At 52.1% G+C, this 18357-nt stretch overlaps 1 protein-coding gene across 1 annotated transcript in view; it reads right to left on the bottom strand.

Annotated features, from left to right (window-relative positions):
* LOC136786607 (delta-1-pyrroline-5-carboxylate synthase-like) overlaps positions 1-5940 on the bottom strand; it is a 29664-nt gene extending 23724 nt beyond the window's left edge. Inside the window, exons 1-2 of the mRNA XM_066979700.1 lie at positions 5672-5940; positions 1106-1256 (exon numbers count right to left, since the gene is read on the bottom strand). Of these exons, the coding sequence (XP_066835801.1) occupies positions 1106-1256; positions 5672-5761 (241 nt within the window). The 5' untranslated portion in view covers positions 5762-5940. The remainder of the gene's footprint in view (positions 1-1105; positions 1257-5671) is intronic.
* Positions 5941-18357: the final 12417 nt, after the last annotated feature.

The following is an 18357-nucleotide window of genomic DNA, read 5'->3' as shown; positions in this document are numbered from 1 at the left end:
GATGGAAAGTAAGCTAAGGTACCATCTGCGGCACAACGCTTGTGCGATATCGGACCTGAGGGGACCAGTCAAAGCCTGCAATAATCGCTGAACAGGTGGGTAAGTAGGGAGCCCTACGGGAAACAGAGCTCGTGTTCTGCGAAGCTCTTTCCCCATCAAGAAGAGGACCTTTTCTATTCAGCGTCTTTACCGAACTTTAGGCTACTTCCTATTCGCTTTGGCAAGTTAGCCTCCGTAGAAGCCAAGAGATTTTAAACTGCCAAGCACCATTTATAGTTCCTGTCCTCCGACGACAGGCAATTTCAATCAGGGCGCTAGTTAATAGGAAAGTCTGGCTCTGTTTCACGCAAATCAAGTACCTAAATCACAGACAGGAGTCTGCAGAAAGAATGCTTTAAAAGGTGAATTTAAAGAGAGGGATGATACTCACTTTTCCAACATTTCTGCAATGACTGTGGCAAAAAAGGCTGCACCAGGGACGTCTCTATCATCCCCTCTAGGATTTAGCAACTGCATACAGTCATGGGTCAAATACCACAGCTTCAACGCAAGACAGACAGGAACCTCAAAGTTCACGCTTCTGTCTGCGTACCGAGTTCCACTGGAAAGACCCCCAGCCGCTCAATTCCCAAGCAACTTTGCCACGGCCAGCGCTTACCTGGAGTTTTGCTTTCTCTCGCTGCTCAGTATGGGCCCAAGGCCTCTTTTGTTGCACACAGTTCAAGCAAAACTCTCGGGACATAACCAATAGACAGACAGACAGGCAGAAATTGCCTCTCACGTCTGTCTTGACCGACCACAACCAGTGTTCTGGAAAGCCCCGCAAGCACCAGTTTATTTCTAAGACAACTCTGAAAGCTGAGGCGGGACAAAGGTTAGCCTCTCGTACCACAGACTGAGCAACAAAGAGACAGAGGTCGACAGGCCAATTCGTTCTAGGTCTAAGAAGCTACTACAGCTTGGCAGGCACCACGCGGCTTTCCTTTGCGCTTCCCTGCGCCGAGCAGTTTGCGCTTCTGCAAATTCGATTAAGCCTTTGAGCCTGGGCTGCAGGAAGTTTACGAGCAGCACGCCTCGGTTTCACCCGGAGGTCGCTGCGACTTACCCGGACAGCTGGGACAGACGGGCTGCTCTTTCTCCTGGGAAACCTGCGACTGCAGCACGCCAGCTGCAGCTTTCCTCCCTTCAGCTGCCGCGCCACCTTCGCTCGGCGACAAACCCCGCGGGGGTCCCAGCGGCGGGGAGCTGCTTCTGCCCTGGTGAGCCGCAGGGAAAGGAGAGAGCCGGCCGTCAGCACGCGGGGGGAGGAAAACCTCCGAGGCGCAGCCCGACGATCGAGCGCAGCGAGGACCCGCGCCCGGCCGCCGCAGCCCCCACCCCTCCCGGCCCGACGCTCCGGGGAAGCGCCCCCGAAGGCTCTCGCTCGCCTCACCGCCGGCAGCCGCGCTCGCAGCCAGCGGCAACCTGCGCCTCCCGGCGCGCACGGCCCGGCCCCGGCCCCGGCCCCGGCTCGGGGAAAGACCGGCCGCGCGCCACAGAACTACAGCTCCCAGCATGCCGCGGGACGGAGCAGTCCATCCGACGCAGAGGGGAGTCGGCCAAGCGCACGCAACCGCCCCCCCCCCGCGCCGCTTCGCCCCCCTCTCCCCCAGCCCCCCCGAAGCCCCGCGCAGTGCAGATCCCGCCGCACGCCCGGTCCGCTCCGCTCCGGCGCCGCCCCCGCCCCCGCCCCGCACAAGGGCCGTTTCCGCAGAAGCCGCCGACCGCGTGGCGCCCCAACCGCCCGCCGCCTCGCCCCCTCCCGGCCCGGGGCGGCACCGACCACCAACCTCGTTGCGGCACCGCGCCTCAGCGGCCCGGCCCGACAGCTTCCGCCCATAGTGCCGGCAAGCCCTGCACGGCACCTCCGCCCTGGGTTCCTCCGAGCCAATCACGGAGCGCTTCCGCCCTCAGCGAAGGCTAGCCGTGACGCCACTTCCGCCCTGGGTTCCCAGCCAATCATGGAGCCTTTCTGCCCTTAATGACGGCTCGCCAGGACACCACATCCGCCCTCACGGTCCAGCCAATCACGGAGCCGTTTTGGCCCTCAGGGAAGGCACGCCCTGACGTCACTTCCGCCCTCGGTTCCCTCCCACGTAACGGCTCTCAAAGCAGTTTGTTCCCTTTAAACAATAACAGAGCGCGGCTGTGCTTCAGAACGATTGCATTTCTTGAAATCTATAGGAAGTAGTCCGTGAAATATGATCTCGAAACCTCGCCTTTTAAGCATTAGAGGCAAACCTGCTATTTGTATATGCTCCTTACAAGCTAAACTGTCAGTCTGCAATTGTTTTACCTTTACTGCAACTCAGGACCGCACTCGGAGCGCTGACTCAATTCCGTGTGTGCTGTCTCCAGCTAGCTGTCAGGCACACGCTTCTCCACGGAGAAGTCAAATTTCCTCTGTAATTGCTTACCCAAACCAGTATGAGACGCAATAGGAAACTAGGGAGGAAGCAACCTCTCCTCTGCACTCAGAGTCCGTCCTGCCGTCAGCTACAGCATGGGACAGAAACCGTATTATTCAGATGCGGAGGTATCAAAGATGATCCTCTGACGTCGCATCAGAGAACTTGAGGCTGGGGGCTGGCAGGAAGAAAAGTAACTAACAAGACAAGCCATCCTAAGTCCGTAAAAAAAAAAATAGGAAAAAAGGAAAAAATAGAAAAAGGTCGGGGGTGGGGGTGGGAAGCCAGTAAGAATCAGCCTGATAAAAGGTTTACAAATGAGATGAAGAAGAAGAGGAGAAGGGGAGAAATTGTCTATGCAAGGCAAGAGACCCAGGAGGCAAAGGCTGAAGTCTAGGAAGGCAGACTAGAATGTGACGAGGAAACATACTGGCTTTCTATGAAGAAAGCTAGCAGCAAGGAAGTAATAATGGCAGACGAGGGAGACTAGTGCCTTTTCCTTTCACGTGAACATACTCCCTTCACTAGAGCATACTCCCCTTCAGTATGAAACGAGGACCAACGCTCACAAAATTCAGTTATAAAATAGGAAGCTGCCCTTTGGCAGTCTCTTTCTAAGTGCCCATACCCATCACTTGCTCCTCAAACACTTGCTCATATGTTAGAGAAATGCTCAATCAGTCTTGCTAAAAATACTAGCAGTGAGAGCCTAGACTCATCGCTCCACAAGTGAGTAAAAGCAATCATTCTGCCTCGGTGCAAACATGCAGTATCAGTATGGGACAGACCACTCACAGCCTAGAGCTTCTACTTTCTGTGCTATTTTTTTTTAGCATATATTCTTAACAGTTGCAATTTGTTATTAACAATCTATATTAAACATTTGATGTTTAATCGTAGCCTGCAATTCAGCTATATTCGGCATGGACAGGAAAGTGCTCATTGGTAGGAACCTCATAAATTGCAAATTAAGCAGGGAACCTACGTTATAAGACACGTGCAGAAACTGCACCACCAGTAAGGGCCCAAGGCCGCTTTTATTGCACACTGTTCAAGCAAAACTCTCGGGACATAACCAATAGACAGACAGACAGGCAGAAATTGCCTCTCACGTCTGTCTTGACCGACCACAACCAGCGTTCTGGAAAGCCCCGCAAGCACCGGTTTATTTCTAGGACAACTCTGAAAGCTGAGGTGGGACAAAGGTTAGCCTCTTGTACCACAGACTGAGCAACAAAGAGACAGAGCTCGACAGGCCAATTCGTTCTAGGTCTAAGAAGCTACTACAGCTTGGCAGGCACCACGCGGCTTTCCTTTGCGCTTCCCTGCGCCGAGCAGGAACACCTCCGAGGCGCAGCCCGACGATCGAGCGCAGCGAGGACCCGCGCCCGGCCGCCGCAGCCCCCACCCCTCCCGGCCCGACGCTCCGGGGAAGCGCCCCCGAAGGCTCTCGCTCGCCTCACCGCCGGCAGCCGCGCTCGCAGCCAGCGGCAACCTGCGCCTCCCGGCGCGCACGGCCCGGCCCCGGCCCCGGCTCGGGGAAAGACCGGCCGCGCACCACAGAACTACAGCTCCCAGCATGCCCCGGGACGGAGCAGTCCACCCAACCCAGAGAGGACTCCGCCGCTCTTCCCCGCCCCGCCCCGCCGCCACCTCCCGCCGCTCCGCCCCCCTCTCCCCCAGCCCCCCCGAAGCCCCGCGCAGTGCAGACCCCGCCGCACGCCCGGTCCGCTCCGGCGCGGCGCCGCCCCTGCCCCGCACAAGGGCCATTTCCGCAGAAGCCGCGGACCGCGCTTCCCGTCCCGTCCCGTCCCGACCCGAGCCCGGTCCGGCGCGGCTCCCGCTCCGGAGAAGACCGCTGCCATTCTGCCGCGGGCAGGGGTCCTGCGGCGTCGCCCGGCTCCCCCTCGAGGCGAGCCGGCCGGCTCCGCGCATGCGCAGAAGCAGAGCGACAGGCGCGGCTTCCCTGAGCAGTGCCGATGTGCGAGCTAAAAAAAAAAACACTGACAGCTTTATGCGTTTACACCACTTCGGGCAGAAGTTGCCTCTTTGTTGCCCTTTTTTTAAGTGGTGGGTTTTTTGTTTGTTTGTTTAAGAAGGTCCGGGTATGCTTGGTCCTCTCTTAACAAAGGTTGTAGCAGGTGGTATCTTCCTCTGTTTTCTGGCCTAAAGGAAAATTAGCCCTACCCTAAAGGTAAAAGGACTTTCTCTTTACTTGTTTGGAAGCAAACTAAATACATTTTTAAGTGCTTTCTGCAAAATACAAGCTAGCAGAAAACCACAAAACAAGAAATTTTGGCTGCAAAATAAAATTATGCAGTGCTGAGGCACACACCCATTCTTTAATCCCAGTCCTTTTGGGAATACCAAAACCCATTAGAGGCAAATTGATAAACTGATGCTAGACAGCACACAATAAAACACCCCTCAGAAAGGAGTATACACTTAGGAAACACCTTGCACTTTGCATCCAAGGTCCAGGCTGCCAGTGTGCTCTGTTTTGCCGGTGACTGCCACCTGAGCTGACTCTAGGAAAGTCACGGTCCTTTCTGAAGGTGTTTAAGAACTCGGTGCAACTTTTTTCCTCAAAGCACAAACATCTCTGAGACTTTAAGGCATACTCCTAAGCATGGTTTCATTAAAACATTTTCAAAATTACAAAGTAACAGAAAATATGAGCATTTATCAAAAGGTTGTGGGTTAGCCCCCACAGAGGGCCCTGAGCCCCAGCAGACCCTTGCTCACTTCCCCTTCAAGAGCAGGGTGGGGGAAGAGAATCAGAAAGGCAGAAGCAAGAAAAGTCACGCATTGAGGTCAAGACAGCTTAAAAGGTACAGCAAAAGCAGCATGCGCAAGCAAAGTACAAAAAGGAGTCCAGTCCCCCTCCGCCCCATCTCTGTCTTTACCCCAGCATTTACTGCTGAGCACACCACACGCTGTGGTCAGCCGTCCTGGCTACACGCCCTCCCAGCTGCTCTTGATTAGTTGCTATAGCATGCTTAAATTGTAATCCATCGTGAGGATTTTCACTGCCATAGTATTGCCGTGTTTGTTTACTGTATCGTACTAAGCTCTATTTGCTGCTGCATGACTACTTTTTACTACATCTAATTGCCTTTTGATTACCTCTTATTGCTGCTATTACCTATGGTTATTCCCTCAGTATCTGCTACCTGCATTTATTTACTTTCTGGGAACACCCTGTTATCAATACTCACACGTACCTTTTCAATAATCACGGTACGTCTGCAAGTGGTGATTTGTGGTAAGCAGCAACAAACAGAAATTTGAGAAAACAAGGCCTCCGCATCCATCTGTTGCGGCGAATCCTGCGAACCCTGGTCACAAGTATCGCCCCCGACAGCCTGGAAGCCCCATGGGGTCGGGCTGGCCGCGCAGCCAGCCCGGCAGTGCCCTCGGACGCGGCTCAGCCGGCAGCGCAGCCGGTGCCGGAGCCGCGCGCCGCCTGGCTTCAGCCCCGCCTGCGGGCATCCGCGGCGCTGGTGGCGGCAGGGGTGGCAGCGGTGGGACAGACGAGGGCCGCTCCGGCAAAGCCAGGGACATTGCTCCCCTCCGCTACACCGCGCGAATCCCTACGGGGACGCGTCCGAGCCGGCCCGGGGGGTCCGCGGCGGGGACGGCCCTCAGGGCTGGTGCCCGACAGGGGCTGGGCCGAAGGGAGCCGAGGGGCAGGGGCGGGGGCGTGGGGCTGGCGGCAGCAGCAATCGTGGAGAAATGCCCGAGGGGCCGTAAAGGACTACCCTGAGGGGGCGGCTGCCCCGTCTGCGGGGAGGGGGGGGGGGGGGGGGGCCGAGGCTGCCCCGCTCGCGCCGCGGCTCCTCCCGCCCATAACCCGCAGCCGCGGCCAGGCGCCTGCCGGGAACTTCCCGCCGGGCGTTCGCGCAGCCTCCCTGCGGCGCGGGGTTGGCTCGGCTCGCGCCGCTTCCCGCCCTTGCTTCGCGAGCCGTGGGAGGCGGTCGCTGCAGGGCTGCCGGCGAGCCAGAGGGAGGCGACGGGGCTGAGCCGAGCGACTGCCGGCAGGGTGCGCTCTGCGATAAGAAACCTCGGATAGACCTGGGGCAGAGGGAGGGTGTTACATAGGGCACAAATGAGTAGAGGGAAAATCTGTGGTAACATTAGAGGATATAAAATGACATTTTGGGGGGTAAAATTTGAGATACCTCGGAGGGGACAAATTGAGATTTTGTGAGGGAAAATCTGTGGTAACATTAGAGGATATAAAATGACATGGGGGATCAAATCTGAGGGATCAAAACTTCAGGGGGTGTATATGACATATTACGTGACATATTATGGAGGAAATCTAAGGAAACCTGGAGGGGAACATTACAATTTTTTTGAGGGAAATTCTGTGGTAACATTAGAGGTTATAAAATTACATTTATGGGTTAAAATCTGAGACACCGTTAAGTGGACAAACTGACCATTTTTGAGGGAAAATCTGTAATGTTTGGGAATGTAAGATAACATTTTGGGAAGCAGAATCTGAGGTAACTTCAGAGGGTACAGAATGACATATTACGGGGGAAATCTAAGGAAACCTGGAGGGGAAAATTACGATTTTGTGAGGGAAATTCTGTGGTAACATTAGAGGATATAAACCTACATTTAAGGGTTAAAATCTGAGGTACCTTGAAGGGGACAAATTAAGCATTTTGTGAGGGAAATTCTGTTTAACATTAGAGGATATAAAATGACATTTATGGGCTAAAATCTGAGGTAACTTGAAGGGGACAAAATGAGTATTTTGAGGGAAATTCTGTGGTAACATTAGGGGATATAAAACGACATTTATGGATTGAAATCTGAGGTAACTTGAAGGGGGCAAAATGACCGTTTTGTGAGAGAAAGTCTGTGGTAGAATTAGAGGATATAAAATGACATTTATGGATTAAAATCTGAGGTACCGTGAAGGAGACAAATTAAGCATTTTGTGAGGGAAACTGTGTGGTAACATTAGAGGATATAAAGTGACATCTATAGGCTAAAATCCGAGGTAACTTGGAGGGGACAAAATGATCATATTGAGGGAAATCTGCACTAATATAAGAGGATATAAAATTACATTCATGGGTTAAAATCCGAGGAACCTTGAAGGGGGCAAATTAAGACTTTTTGAAGGGAAAATCTGTGGTAACAAGTGGTCGAAAGGACGCAACTGTCATCCCCGTATCTTTCGAACGCAGGAGCCAGGTCTTGTCATGTCTCACGGCTTCCTCCTTCCTTTTTGCAGCGTCCGATGGTGGAGGAGGAAGACAGAAGAGTCCTGGTGTGGAGCTGCGAGGCAAGAGTGAGGCAAGAGGAGCGGAGGTCTGACGAGGTGGCAAGAGAAAGGCAGCCAGGGCAAAGGGAACCCCCTGTCACGGGGGCCGCGGTCACGGGAGAGCGTGGCTGGTTTGCGCTGGGCGCCCTCCCTGTAAGCAGGGCTGGGTCTTTGCGCTTTTTTTGGCCTTTTGGCCCGTTGCTCCTCTGGCTGCCCGGAGAGTGCAGCCCCCCTGTAAGCAGGGCGAGAGGCAGCATCTCTGCACCCACGGGGGAGATGTAGCTCGCCAGACCCCGAGGCCCCCCTGTAAGTGGGGGCGGTCTGTTTCCCTGCTCCTGTGGCCCCGGTGGCTTTCTGCCCGCCATCGGCCCGGCCAGCGTGACCCCCTGTCATCGGGGCGTGTCACGGCTCTTGGCCTTTGCCTCCCAGGAAGCCCCTGTTGGCACGTTGAGGCCTGTGGCCTCCATGCAGCCCCTTGGGGCAGGCCTGAGGCTCTCCCATCCTGCTGGCGGGGAGGGAGGGGTTGCTCCCCAGGTGCTGGTTGCATGGAGCTCTCTTTCTCTTCTGCAACGCCAACTTGACCCCTGCCCCTGCCCTGGCCCAAAGTGGCGTGAGTGAGCAAGCGAGTGTGCTTGTCCTTTAGGCCCCTGTTAGAAGTGCTGCAGCTTAGCTTGGCCTTCCCAGGAGAGAAAGGAGGGCTCTGGGCAGCCACGGGGGGATTCCCTCTCAGCCAGCGAATGGAGTGGAGGGAGAGTCTGGGCCTGTCCCTGACTTTTTTTCTTCTTTTTTTTTTCTGGGAGGGAGGGAGGGAGGCCAGCTGGTAGTGGGGCAGGCAAGGCGACCGGCCTGTAGCCAGGGCGTGGGTCCGTGCCTTTGCGGCCGCCCGTCCTGCTGGCGCCCTGCCAATGTGACAGCCCCATCGTCAGGGTGCGTGTCACCAGCCATGGAGCCCCCTCTCCTGTCCCCTTGGCCCCCTGTCCCAAGAGCAGCCCATCACCCCCCCTGTAAGCAGGGCTGGGGAGGCTGCAGCGCAGCAGCCGGCTGCTAGGCAGGCAGCAGGAACGAGCCCTCCCTTGCCCTGCAGAGGGAGGGTGCGGGTTCAGGAGGTGCTGGGCACAAGCCCTGCTTTTTGGGATGAGGTTGCTCCCGGGTGTATGGAAGAGGCAACGTTGTGGTGCATCCAGGAGGGCCAGCCCGTAACTGGGGCGCAGGCCAGAGCATTGTGCTCCGTGGGGCTTTTTGGGACTGGGCAGCGCTGGGGGAGCACCCTGTAGGCAGGGCTGTGCGCATCCCCTGGGCTGGGCGGGAGGACTTGTAGGGCCCTGTTCTGTAAGCAGGGCGGGTGTCTCTGGCCCCAGCCTTTCAGAGGCGTGGGACTGAGATGAGTGGGGCCGGGTGTTGGCCCTCCCCGTACGCGGGGCTGGGGTACCGGCCTGCAGCCTTTGGCCATGCCGCCCCACATCCTGGCTGCTTGGAGTCGTTCCTGCTCCTGTGGGCAAAGGCCGAGCTCTGGGTCTCCCTGGGCATCGTTGTCCCGCCTGTAAGCAGGGTCTGGGTGTGGGAGCCTTTGTGCTCCACCGGCAGCGTGTGTGGGGCGATAACCCCGCTAGCGGGGTTTGGGTGCCCCCGAATGGGAGAGAAGGAGCCTCCCGTGGGCCTTGGGACCAGGGCTGCCCTGTAAGTCAGGGCCTGGCAGTGCCCTGCTGTCCCGGGCACTTTGCACTCCAGGCAGCGGCTGGATCCCCCCATAAGCAGGGGTGCAAGCTCCGTGGCCGCTGCCTTGCACACCCAGCTTCATTTGCCCTGGCTGCCCGCCTCTGAGCCCAGTTCCAGTTCTGGCCCCGTCTGGAGCTCTGCTGCGCATCGCCTCGGTGAGAAACGCTGATCCGCGGTGATTTGGGGGGGGGGGGGGGGGGGGGGATAGGATGGTGGGGGGTAAGGGTAAGGTTAGGGGCAGAGGGCTGGCCACTGGCCAGGTATTCCTGGTGGGACCTCACCCTGCCCCGCCTCCGCTCCCGGCAGTCCGAGCCCCGCGGCGCCCGGTGCCGAACCGCCCCGTACCTCCGCGCCCAGGAGGGCGGAAACACCCGAATGCCCGCCGCCACCGCTGAAGGGTCTCGCTCGTCTCAATGGTGGTCCCAGCACTCACCCCCCACCGCCGCCGCAGGGAAACACGCCCGGAGCGCCGCCGTGTTTCTCCCGACCACTACGCCCGTGCTCCTGGTGCGCGTCTGGAAACGCCGCCGGCCGAACGGTCGCGACGGGAATCGCGCACGGAACTGGAAAGAAACCGTGCCGCAGAGCACAATGCAGGGGGTGTGCGGCTCTGGAAAAAAGCACCTCCCGCCGCGAGTACTGCTGACGAACCTAGGATGGCCGCCCGGAAGGCACGTACCAGGAAACTACACCTGTCGGCGCGCCACGGGACGCGGTGGTGTCTGGCGTCTGACCATACGCGCACGCCGTAAGAGCTCTTCCCGCTCCACCGCTCTTTCCCGCTGCGGAACACGTAAGTCCCGCGTAGCGCAGCCCTCGGCACCGCCCCGCCGAAGCGCTGCCTCCCCACTTCCGCCCGGCACCTTGGGGATTTCCACGGGAGCCACCGATTGCGTGCCCCCACGCCGCACTCCCGTCTGGTCGCAGAGCCTCCCTGCTGCCCACCCCCCGCCTTCCCCCGGCCGCAGAGTGCCTCGCACCGGGCCCCGTCCCAAGTTGCCCCGGACAGCCCCCCTCGCTTGTATCACCGCTTTCGTGACTGGGAGTCCCACGGACACCCAGACCCAGGCACCTCCCTCACTCCGGACCTCAGCGGATGCCGTCGCTACTAATTTAAAGGCACGGCGGGCGCCGCCATGCTGTACGGATTCAGCGGCACTTCTGCTGCTGTACCGGGCTTCAGCCGTTGCGTAGCAGCGAGTGCGATGGAGCTGCTGCGCATGCGCGGCGCAGAGCGCCACAGTACCGCGCTCTGGTCTCCAGGTGCCAGTGCTGCGGCCGGTGGCTCTCGTGCTTCCTTCCGCACTGCTGCAGGACCGCGGTTTGGTCGGCGGGTGGCAGTAGCAGCTTACAGCCACCTCGCTTTCTGGGGTTCACCCGTCCGAAACTGCGTGCGGCACCTTTCAAGAGAGAGGAGACGCGCACGCCGAGGTACCTCCCACAGCCCGCCTGCAGCCATTCCTCTCTCCTGATCCTGTATGTTGGCTGCATCCCCACCCCGAGTCCGAGTCTTCAGTCTGCCACACTGAGGACTGGGCACTACATGTAAAGCGCAAACAACGGGATATTTATAACTGCATTAATCATGACACGACAAAAATAACCTGTTTCAGCTCAGCGGTCATCACTTAGTTTGCCCGGGTCTGCTCAGATGTAGGCACAGTGCTTGTATTTTAACACTGGATGTCACCTGGATGCTGAGTGATAGCTTGACAATTCCTTTTGTCCCTTTAGTCTTGTTTCCTTTTGTGAATACCATCTTAAATTCTAACTACATTCTACAGCTTTCCAAACAGACACTAAGCCACACATGCTCAACTTTACTCAATTTTGCATTGATTTACAAGAATGGATTTAAATCAATACAAGATTGAGTCTGCAGGAATGACGCTCCTCTGTGCCCAGACCTATCACGTCAATAGCCTCTCCCAAACGATTTAGGCACTTGTGAAGTAAATGAAATAACTCTCCTTGCCAGCTGCTGGCAGCTACTCCCCCCTGAAGTGACCCATATAGTCTTTGCCAGGTCACAAAGACTGGAAGAACTCAGGCACATGAATGTCAAAATATGTGTACAGAGCAATTTTGTTAAATAAGAGCAGTGAAATAATTGGGACATGAGACTGGGCTGCTGGCAGATGCTCATATACAGAAGCCTATGATCACAGAACACTGTGCTAAGTCTTATGATGCAACTGTGTGGAGATGGAAGCAAACCTCAGTGCAGACAGTTGTGAAATGAATAGCTTTCCTACAAGATTAAGGCTAATGCCCCCCCCCCCCCCCCCCCCATCAGGATGCTATCCCCCCCCCGCCCCCATTTGGATGCTGTCTGTATATATATATACATAGATAATATGTGAATTCTCTATGGATCTACATAGCACACAGAATCACAGAATCATCTAGGTTGGAAGAGACCTCCAAGATCACCTAGTCCAACCTCTGACCTAACACTAACAAGTCCTCCACTAAACCATATCACTGAGCTCTACATCTAAATGTCTTTTAAAGACCTCCAGGTGACTCAGATGGTGACATCCTCATATGCAAACATTTGATGACAGAGTCACTTCTAAAGGATTTAGACTCCTTTGCAATAGTGCCTTCTGCCTATCTATGCCCCGAAAGCCACTTTACCATACGCTCTACAGGAATTGCACCTCTGAGCTAAGGCTCATTATCTCTCCTCACAGAGTCCAGGGTCATCTACACGTTAGACAAATTCTAACAGTTGTTTTTTTGTTTTTGTTCTTTTAAAAAACATAGCTAGAGCCCACAGCAGTTGCCAAAAGGCTTTAGGGACAACAACATACTCTGCAAGCAATCTGGAAAAACCTTAATACATACTGCTCCCTGAAAAAATATCTTCCACCCTTCAACAGTTCAACACCCTTCAACACCCTTCAACCCCATGCAGTTACTATGCTGAGAACAAACTACATGCTGCTAAACACACTGTACCATGCCTGTTACTCAGCCTTGAGTAGGCCTACTGCTCTTACCTCAGATAGGAACCTTAGCTTCTCCAAGCTTGAAAACATTTCTCAGATATCTGCTATCAACAAATATAAATCCCAACCCCTACTCCAACTGAAAGCCACCAAGACATTAAAAACCCCAATGTGAGAACTCAGGTTGGTAAAACCCAAAGCCCCACCTGCCACACCACCCACAATCCTCGCGAAAGGGGAGGCAAAAACCAGCAGAAGGCATAAAGGCATAAAAAAAAAAAAGACAAAAAAAAAAACCACTGCTATTATAAAAGACTATATCTTCCCTTTTGTTATGACCGCATATATCACTGCAGCAATATAAACAGGCATGTAGTTTAACCTTTTTTTTTTTTTAATGACAAACACAAACCTTTCTTTTTAAGCTCTAAGAAGTATTTGAGATTATTGGTGGCTACACTGGGAAGCAATTGAGAAAAGTTTGTAGTGGTATCAGCAGCAGAATTATAACACTTTAGTTTCCATTTTAAGAAGGAATATGCTGTAGTGCTGCACTTCATTTTTATTGGGCCTATGTTCACAGGAGAGGTCCTGAGGAGAACAGAGAGATACCAAAAGTTGAAACAAAAAATGAGGGCCTCAACAGGAGACCTGAGGGAAAAGGAGAGGTTCAAAGGAGGCTACACCAGAGATCCTGCCTCCTGGAAATGCTCTGTGATGTCCTAGAAGCCCAGTAAAAGAAGACTATGTGTTCTGGCATGCCACATAGAACAAAATTGCTGACTAGCAGACCGGTAATGGAAGACTGTCGCCCAACGTGGCCCATTGCCATTAGCCCCACTGGGGCAACTGTGCCTGCCAGAGCAGCAGAGGTGTGTCCCAGATTCTGAGAATGGCTTGCTGACAGATAAAGAGAGGGCCTAGGATTTTGCAATAGGGAGGGAAATGTATTAAGAGAACAAATGGTGAGTTCTACAATGCAATAAAAAGACAGGGGAAAAAAAGGGAAAACATCATGGTATAGGGAGTCAAATGAATAACTCTGGGAGCACAGAAAGGTAAAGGAAGGGCCCAAGGGCATGCCAAAGGGGATTAGAAGACCAGGAGAACTTGAGAAAAGCACCAGGAAAAGTCTGGGATACAGGAGAAAGCTAAACAGAAAAACTTTGTCACACGTTGCATGACAAATGGAGAGCCTTGGTACACACTAAAGGCCTGCTAATGCATGCAGTGGAGCTTGATGTGTCTCATGGGAAGTCACCTGTTCCCCTGGGAACTTCATCTCCCAACCTCACCAGTGAAGACACTGGCCCCTGGCACCAGACATGCTGTGAACATCTCAGGGTGCTGACATCCAATGCAGGAGCAGCCTTTGGACTCCATAATAGTGAAGGCATCCTGGCTGTCCTCGGGATGATGCCAATAGTTTCTACTGGCCAAAGGTCCATGGCAATGCAAAAGAAATCCCTGGTAGCCCTGTGAACAGCAGTGGCACTATCCTGAAACCTTGAGGAACTTTAAAGTGGTTCAAGAGTCCTTGGGACTGGTGTTCCTCCTTCCCACCCCGACAGTGTATGTAACCTCCTACTTGGAGTTCTGCATTGAGGCACTTTTTACTAAGTGCAAAGTGATCTGGATATATGAGTGGCATCTGCAAAGAGCTGTCACTGGACACAGCCTCTGTGGGACACCTGAATGCCAAGCCCCACTTGTGGATGAAAACAAACTGTATGTCAGAGACTATGGGTGCTGAGGCCAGGGGAAGCCAGGTGCGTACCACAAAGAGTAATGCTTGGTGGAGTATGACTCCAATGCCACAAAAAGGGGAGGTAGGCAGCCCGTATCTTGTTCACATTGACATGCTACAGATGTGCTCAAAGAGAACCTCTGAGGAAGCATCTTTGCAGAAGGTTATTTGTGCCTTCTGGGAAAGGCATGATAAAATCTAATGCTTACAAGCAGAAATTAAGTGACTTTAGACTATAGCAATAAGATTGTTTTTGTTTGATGGGTTGTTGTACTGGATTTGCTGGTGCTTGTAGCTTTCCAATGGAGATTATATATCTGATTAAAAACAAAGTGCTGTATTTTATGATGAGGCAGTTTGGCCACTTTTTTTTTGTTTGTTTGTTTGTTTGTTTGTTTTTGTCCTAAGTTTAGTCAGCTGAGAGTACTCAAGAGTAATAGGAGCTTACTTCTTTCTAATATGAATGTTCCATTTTCTGCTTCATCAGCTAACCTGGGAATGACAGACAGGTGGGCCAACTGGAAATTTATCTAGAGGAGTTCAGTCAATGTCATGGGCCTTGAGAAAGTGAAGGTTGTTTGAGGGAACACAATACTAAAATTGTAGCTGTACAGTATTTGCCAATAGTCCTTGCCTGAAGAAGGACAACATCCCAATACCCGTTTCCATTGGGAAGGAACTGATCCATTTTCTATGGTGGCAAACCTCCTGCTCTCTGCTACTCATGCTTGTCTGTGACCTCCAATTACTTCAGTGCCTGTCTGGTTTGGTAACTAAGGCTGCACCGTGACACCCTTAAATTCTAGCTTTTTATCTTTAGACAAACAAACAAAATGTCCATTCTGGTGATTATCTCCATTATCTTGTTTTCTTATTTATACCATGACTGCCCAGACCACTGTAGCAGCTCTGTAAAAGTGGATGGGATGGTGAGAGGGAACTTCTTTTCCTAGCTTCACTGCCTGAGTGAGTCTGCCTGCGTGTTTCACCCTGAGGCCAGAGAGAAGTGATTTGCCTAAGGTTGCTGAGCAAGCGTGTTCAAAGTTAGCAGTTGGGCATGGCTGACTTCTGTCCCTGCAGGCAAAATGCCAGCACCCAGGATCATCTGGTATGTATTTGCAATGTGTAACACAGAATATCCACTTCTCTGCTCCTTCAGCTGAGGTAAAGGAGTGAGAGAATATGACAAGCAACTGAGGGTGCTTTGGAGGTTTATAGTCCTAGAGGGAGTTTTACTCATGCCTTAAGGGGTTGCAGAAGATTTTTTGAGAGAATGAGAAGACACAATGAAGTCACAGTGCTGTGTGTTCGAAGCCTGAGTCACATGGTATTATTTCAGCTGCATTCCTCAGCTTCTTTCTTTGGCTTATATTATAGGCGGCAATTACAGTTATTTCATTGGTGGTAGGTCTGCATTAAGAGGCTCTGCCCTGCCTTGGGAGGCATTAATGTCACTTCCATTCTTCTGTGGGTGGGTGTGAAGTGATCCAATTGTAAAATGAAACAGTGGGAAGGGGAAGTGATATTTCTTTGGAAACCAACTAGATCCCTGGATGTATGCTCTAGCTGGTAGCACTGCAGAGCTATTCTGGCTGTGGTAACCTTTGCCCTGAGGGATCAGAAGTGAGCAAAAGGAGATAGATGGTGCTGGGGTATAAGTGGCCTTAGGAGCTACTGGTCGAGAAAGATCCTCACTGCCTGACACATCCTACTTGACTCTCCCCTGTGCTGTGCCTTTTCTGAGCAGTGTCATGGAATACAGGTTCAGTGGTATTTACTACCTTCCATTCTCTTGGATATTGGAAAAGTTTTGCGTACTCTTGATTGCTGTCCATTTAGTTCTCTCTCATCTTTCTTGGCTTCAGGAGGAGTCCCTGCTGTAACTGGGTTATCAAATCCAGCTTCTCCAAGAACTATTTCAATGTAGCTTCCTCTGTCTTGACTGCCATATTCACACAAGATACATATTTGCTCTGCTTTGTTGCATGGGATCTTTTCCACAGAAGCTTTTCTGCATGTTGTCTTAGCCAGTATCCTCTCTGGAGAGGAGGTATGGCTTCTTGACTGTGAATAACCTTCATTTGGAGCCAGTTGTTGCCTTTCTTAGGAAAACTGTAACATGGTCCAAGGCTGAGCCTACCCTTTGAAATATAGCATGACTAATAAGGCGATCTGTGGAGCATGTGCCATCTGCAGAGAGGAGATTCAGTGACAGTTACTTGGATTGTAGGAAGACAGCTGGTGACAGCTGGTGAATTTATCTTTTTATCATCATGGTTGTCAATGCTGCTGTTCCTCTCTTAGTTCTGTCTCCATGCATGTTGGTGCTGCAGCTGTGTTGATACTAACTGTATCTACTGAAGATGAATTCATTCACTTGTTATTTCAACTTTGTATAGGTCCAGGTCCCATTAATGTGTCTGCCCAGCAGAGAGGAGAACGGAGTTTGAGCTTTATGTTGCTTGCCCTTTTGTGATTTGATTGGTAAGGGAGTAGTTCAACAACTTGCTTTTTGCTTCTGCTGAAGCTTTAGTATTATGCTTAGGGAGAGCTGCAAGTGATTCTTACATTGCAGTCAGCTCTCAGGATTAGTTTCCAACTGTCCATTCTGCATCACAACACAAAAGTAGAAAGCTGTCCTTCAAACATTCATCTCTGCCATACATTTCCCCCACATAATTTACTACTCAGTCCACAAATTGTTAATTTTGTAATCTTAATTGTTCTTCACAACTAGTGAAATAAATGTGAAAAGAGACTGCCTGCAGGCCATAAGTTTAAATGCACATACCAGACAAAAAGCTGAGCTGAATTTCTCAGTATTTTCACAGTTTTCTTGACAAACTGCTTTGCCTCATTGGCTCTTAGTTCTCTGTGTGAGAAGGAGCCTGACAAAGCCATGAGGAAACACTAGCTGGCAAGAGCAAGATAGCCTACCTTCCCTTCAGCTGCAGGTTTTGTTACCCCCCTCTTTGGCATCTGCAATGGTGGACTGAGCTGACTGAGGGCCGAGAACACTGCAGGAGAAGTTAGCATAACTACTAGAGTCACGGATGATGACAGCAACCTTCATACTCCATGCCTTTTTCCTGCCTCTTTTCTGAAGCCTTAACTAAGTTGAGCCCTTCCTATTTCTAGAGGAATAAAGCTCCTCTTCCTTCCAGCCTTAGTCTGCCTCTGTGGCACACTTGAGGGACAGGCTGTCACTGTCCAGGGACACATGACCCATCAGGGAACACATTTTGATCAAGTCCTGACTGCCACAAATGGAAGATTGTGCTTGTAAAGTTACCTCAATAAAAAAGTAGAGGAAAGTGCCTCCTCCTTGAGGACTGGTAAGTCCCTTTAGGCAAATCTTCTCCCTGAGCACCTTACTAATGTGATTTGCACAGTTTTGTTAAAAGGATGTGGAGGGGGACCACGTGGAACTCTGCTCATGTTTTTCCTGCTGTTTTATGTTCTCCTTTGTAACCTGGAATAACATGTAGCCAGGTCAGTCTTCACATTAAACACTGTAGCACAACCTGTGATTTTTCTATGTCTCTGCTGATAAGAGATCTTGGTTGCATTAACCCATTTTTCTCAGTCACTTCTTACAGTTGTTCTGATGAAGTGCAGACTTTTTAGAAGGTGTCTCACCCATGGTTCTCATCACCCTGACAGCACTGACTCTGGTGTCATCTTTTATTTTCAGTTCACAGATTCTGAAACTCAAAATCCTCTTCCCACCTTGTTCCCCTCACACTTTCCAATATTCAGCTCTCTGTATGCGACTGGAATGTTCTTGGGGACAGGGACTGCCTCCATGCTCTCTGCACAGCTTCAGACACGATTGAGACCCAATTCTTATTGAGTTCCCTCACTGACTGGATAAATTACTTAGATTGTGTTATGCAGGTCAGCCTGGAACAGACATTCCCATATATTCTAGGTTATGAGTGAATGTCTTTCTTGCAGACAGCCATCCACTGTTCCACTTAAATCTGGAATTAAAACTATATATCGTGATACCATTTCATGGGGCCTGTTATGAAGCATTTACCTGCATCTTTCTCGTTGCTGGTGGGCCGTGGAGCACATTTGGGAATGCAAATGAAGCAATCCAATTACCTCATCTAGTTTTAAAATCTAGTGAGCAAGACCTATAGGAAATACTTTAACTTTCAGAGCCATTTCTGATATGCTTAAGCAGCACAGAGGCTACTTTGA

Source organism: Anser cygnoides, chromosome 18, assembly GCF_040182565.1.
Source record: "Anser cygnoides isolate HZ-2024a breed goose chromosome 18, Taihu_goose_T2T_genome, whole genome shotgun sequence".
Lineage (NCBI taxonomy): Eukaryota > Metazoa > Chordata > Aves > Anseriformes > Anatidae > Anser > Anser cygnoides.
The sequence above is the reverse complement of the archived record's forward strand: the minus strand, read 5'-3'. Positions and strand labels throughout refer to the sequence as shown.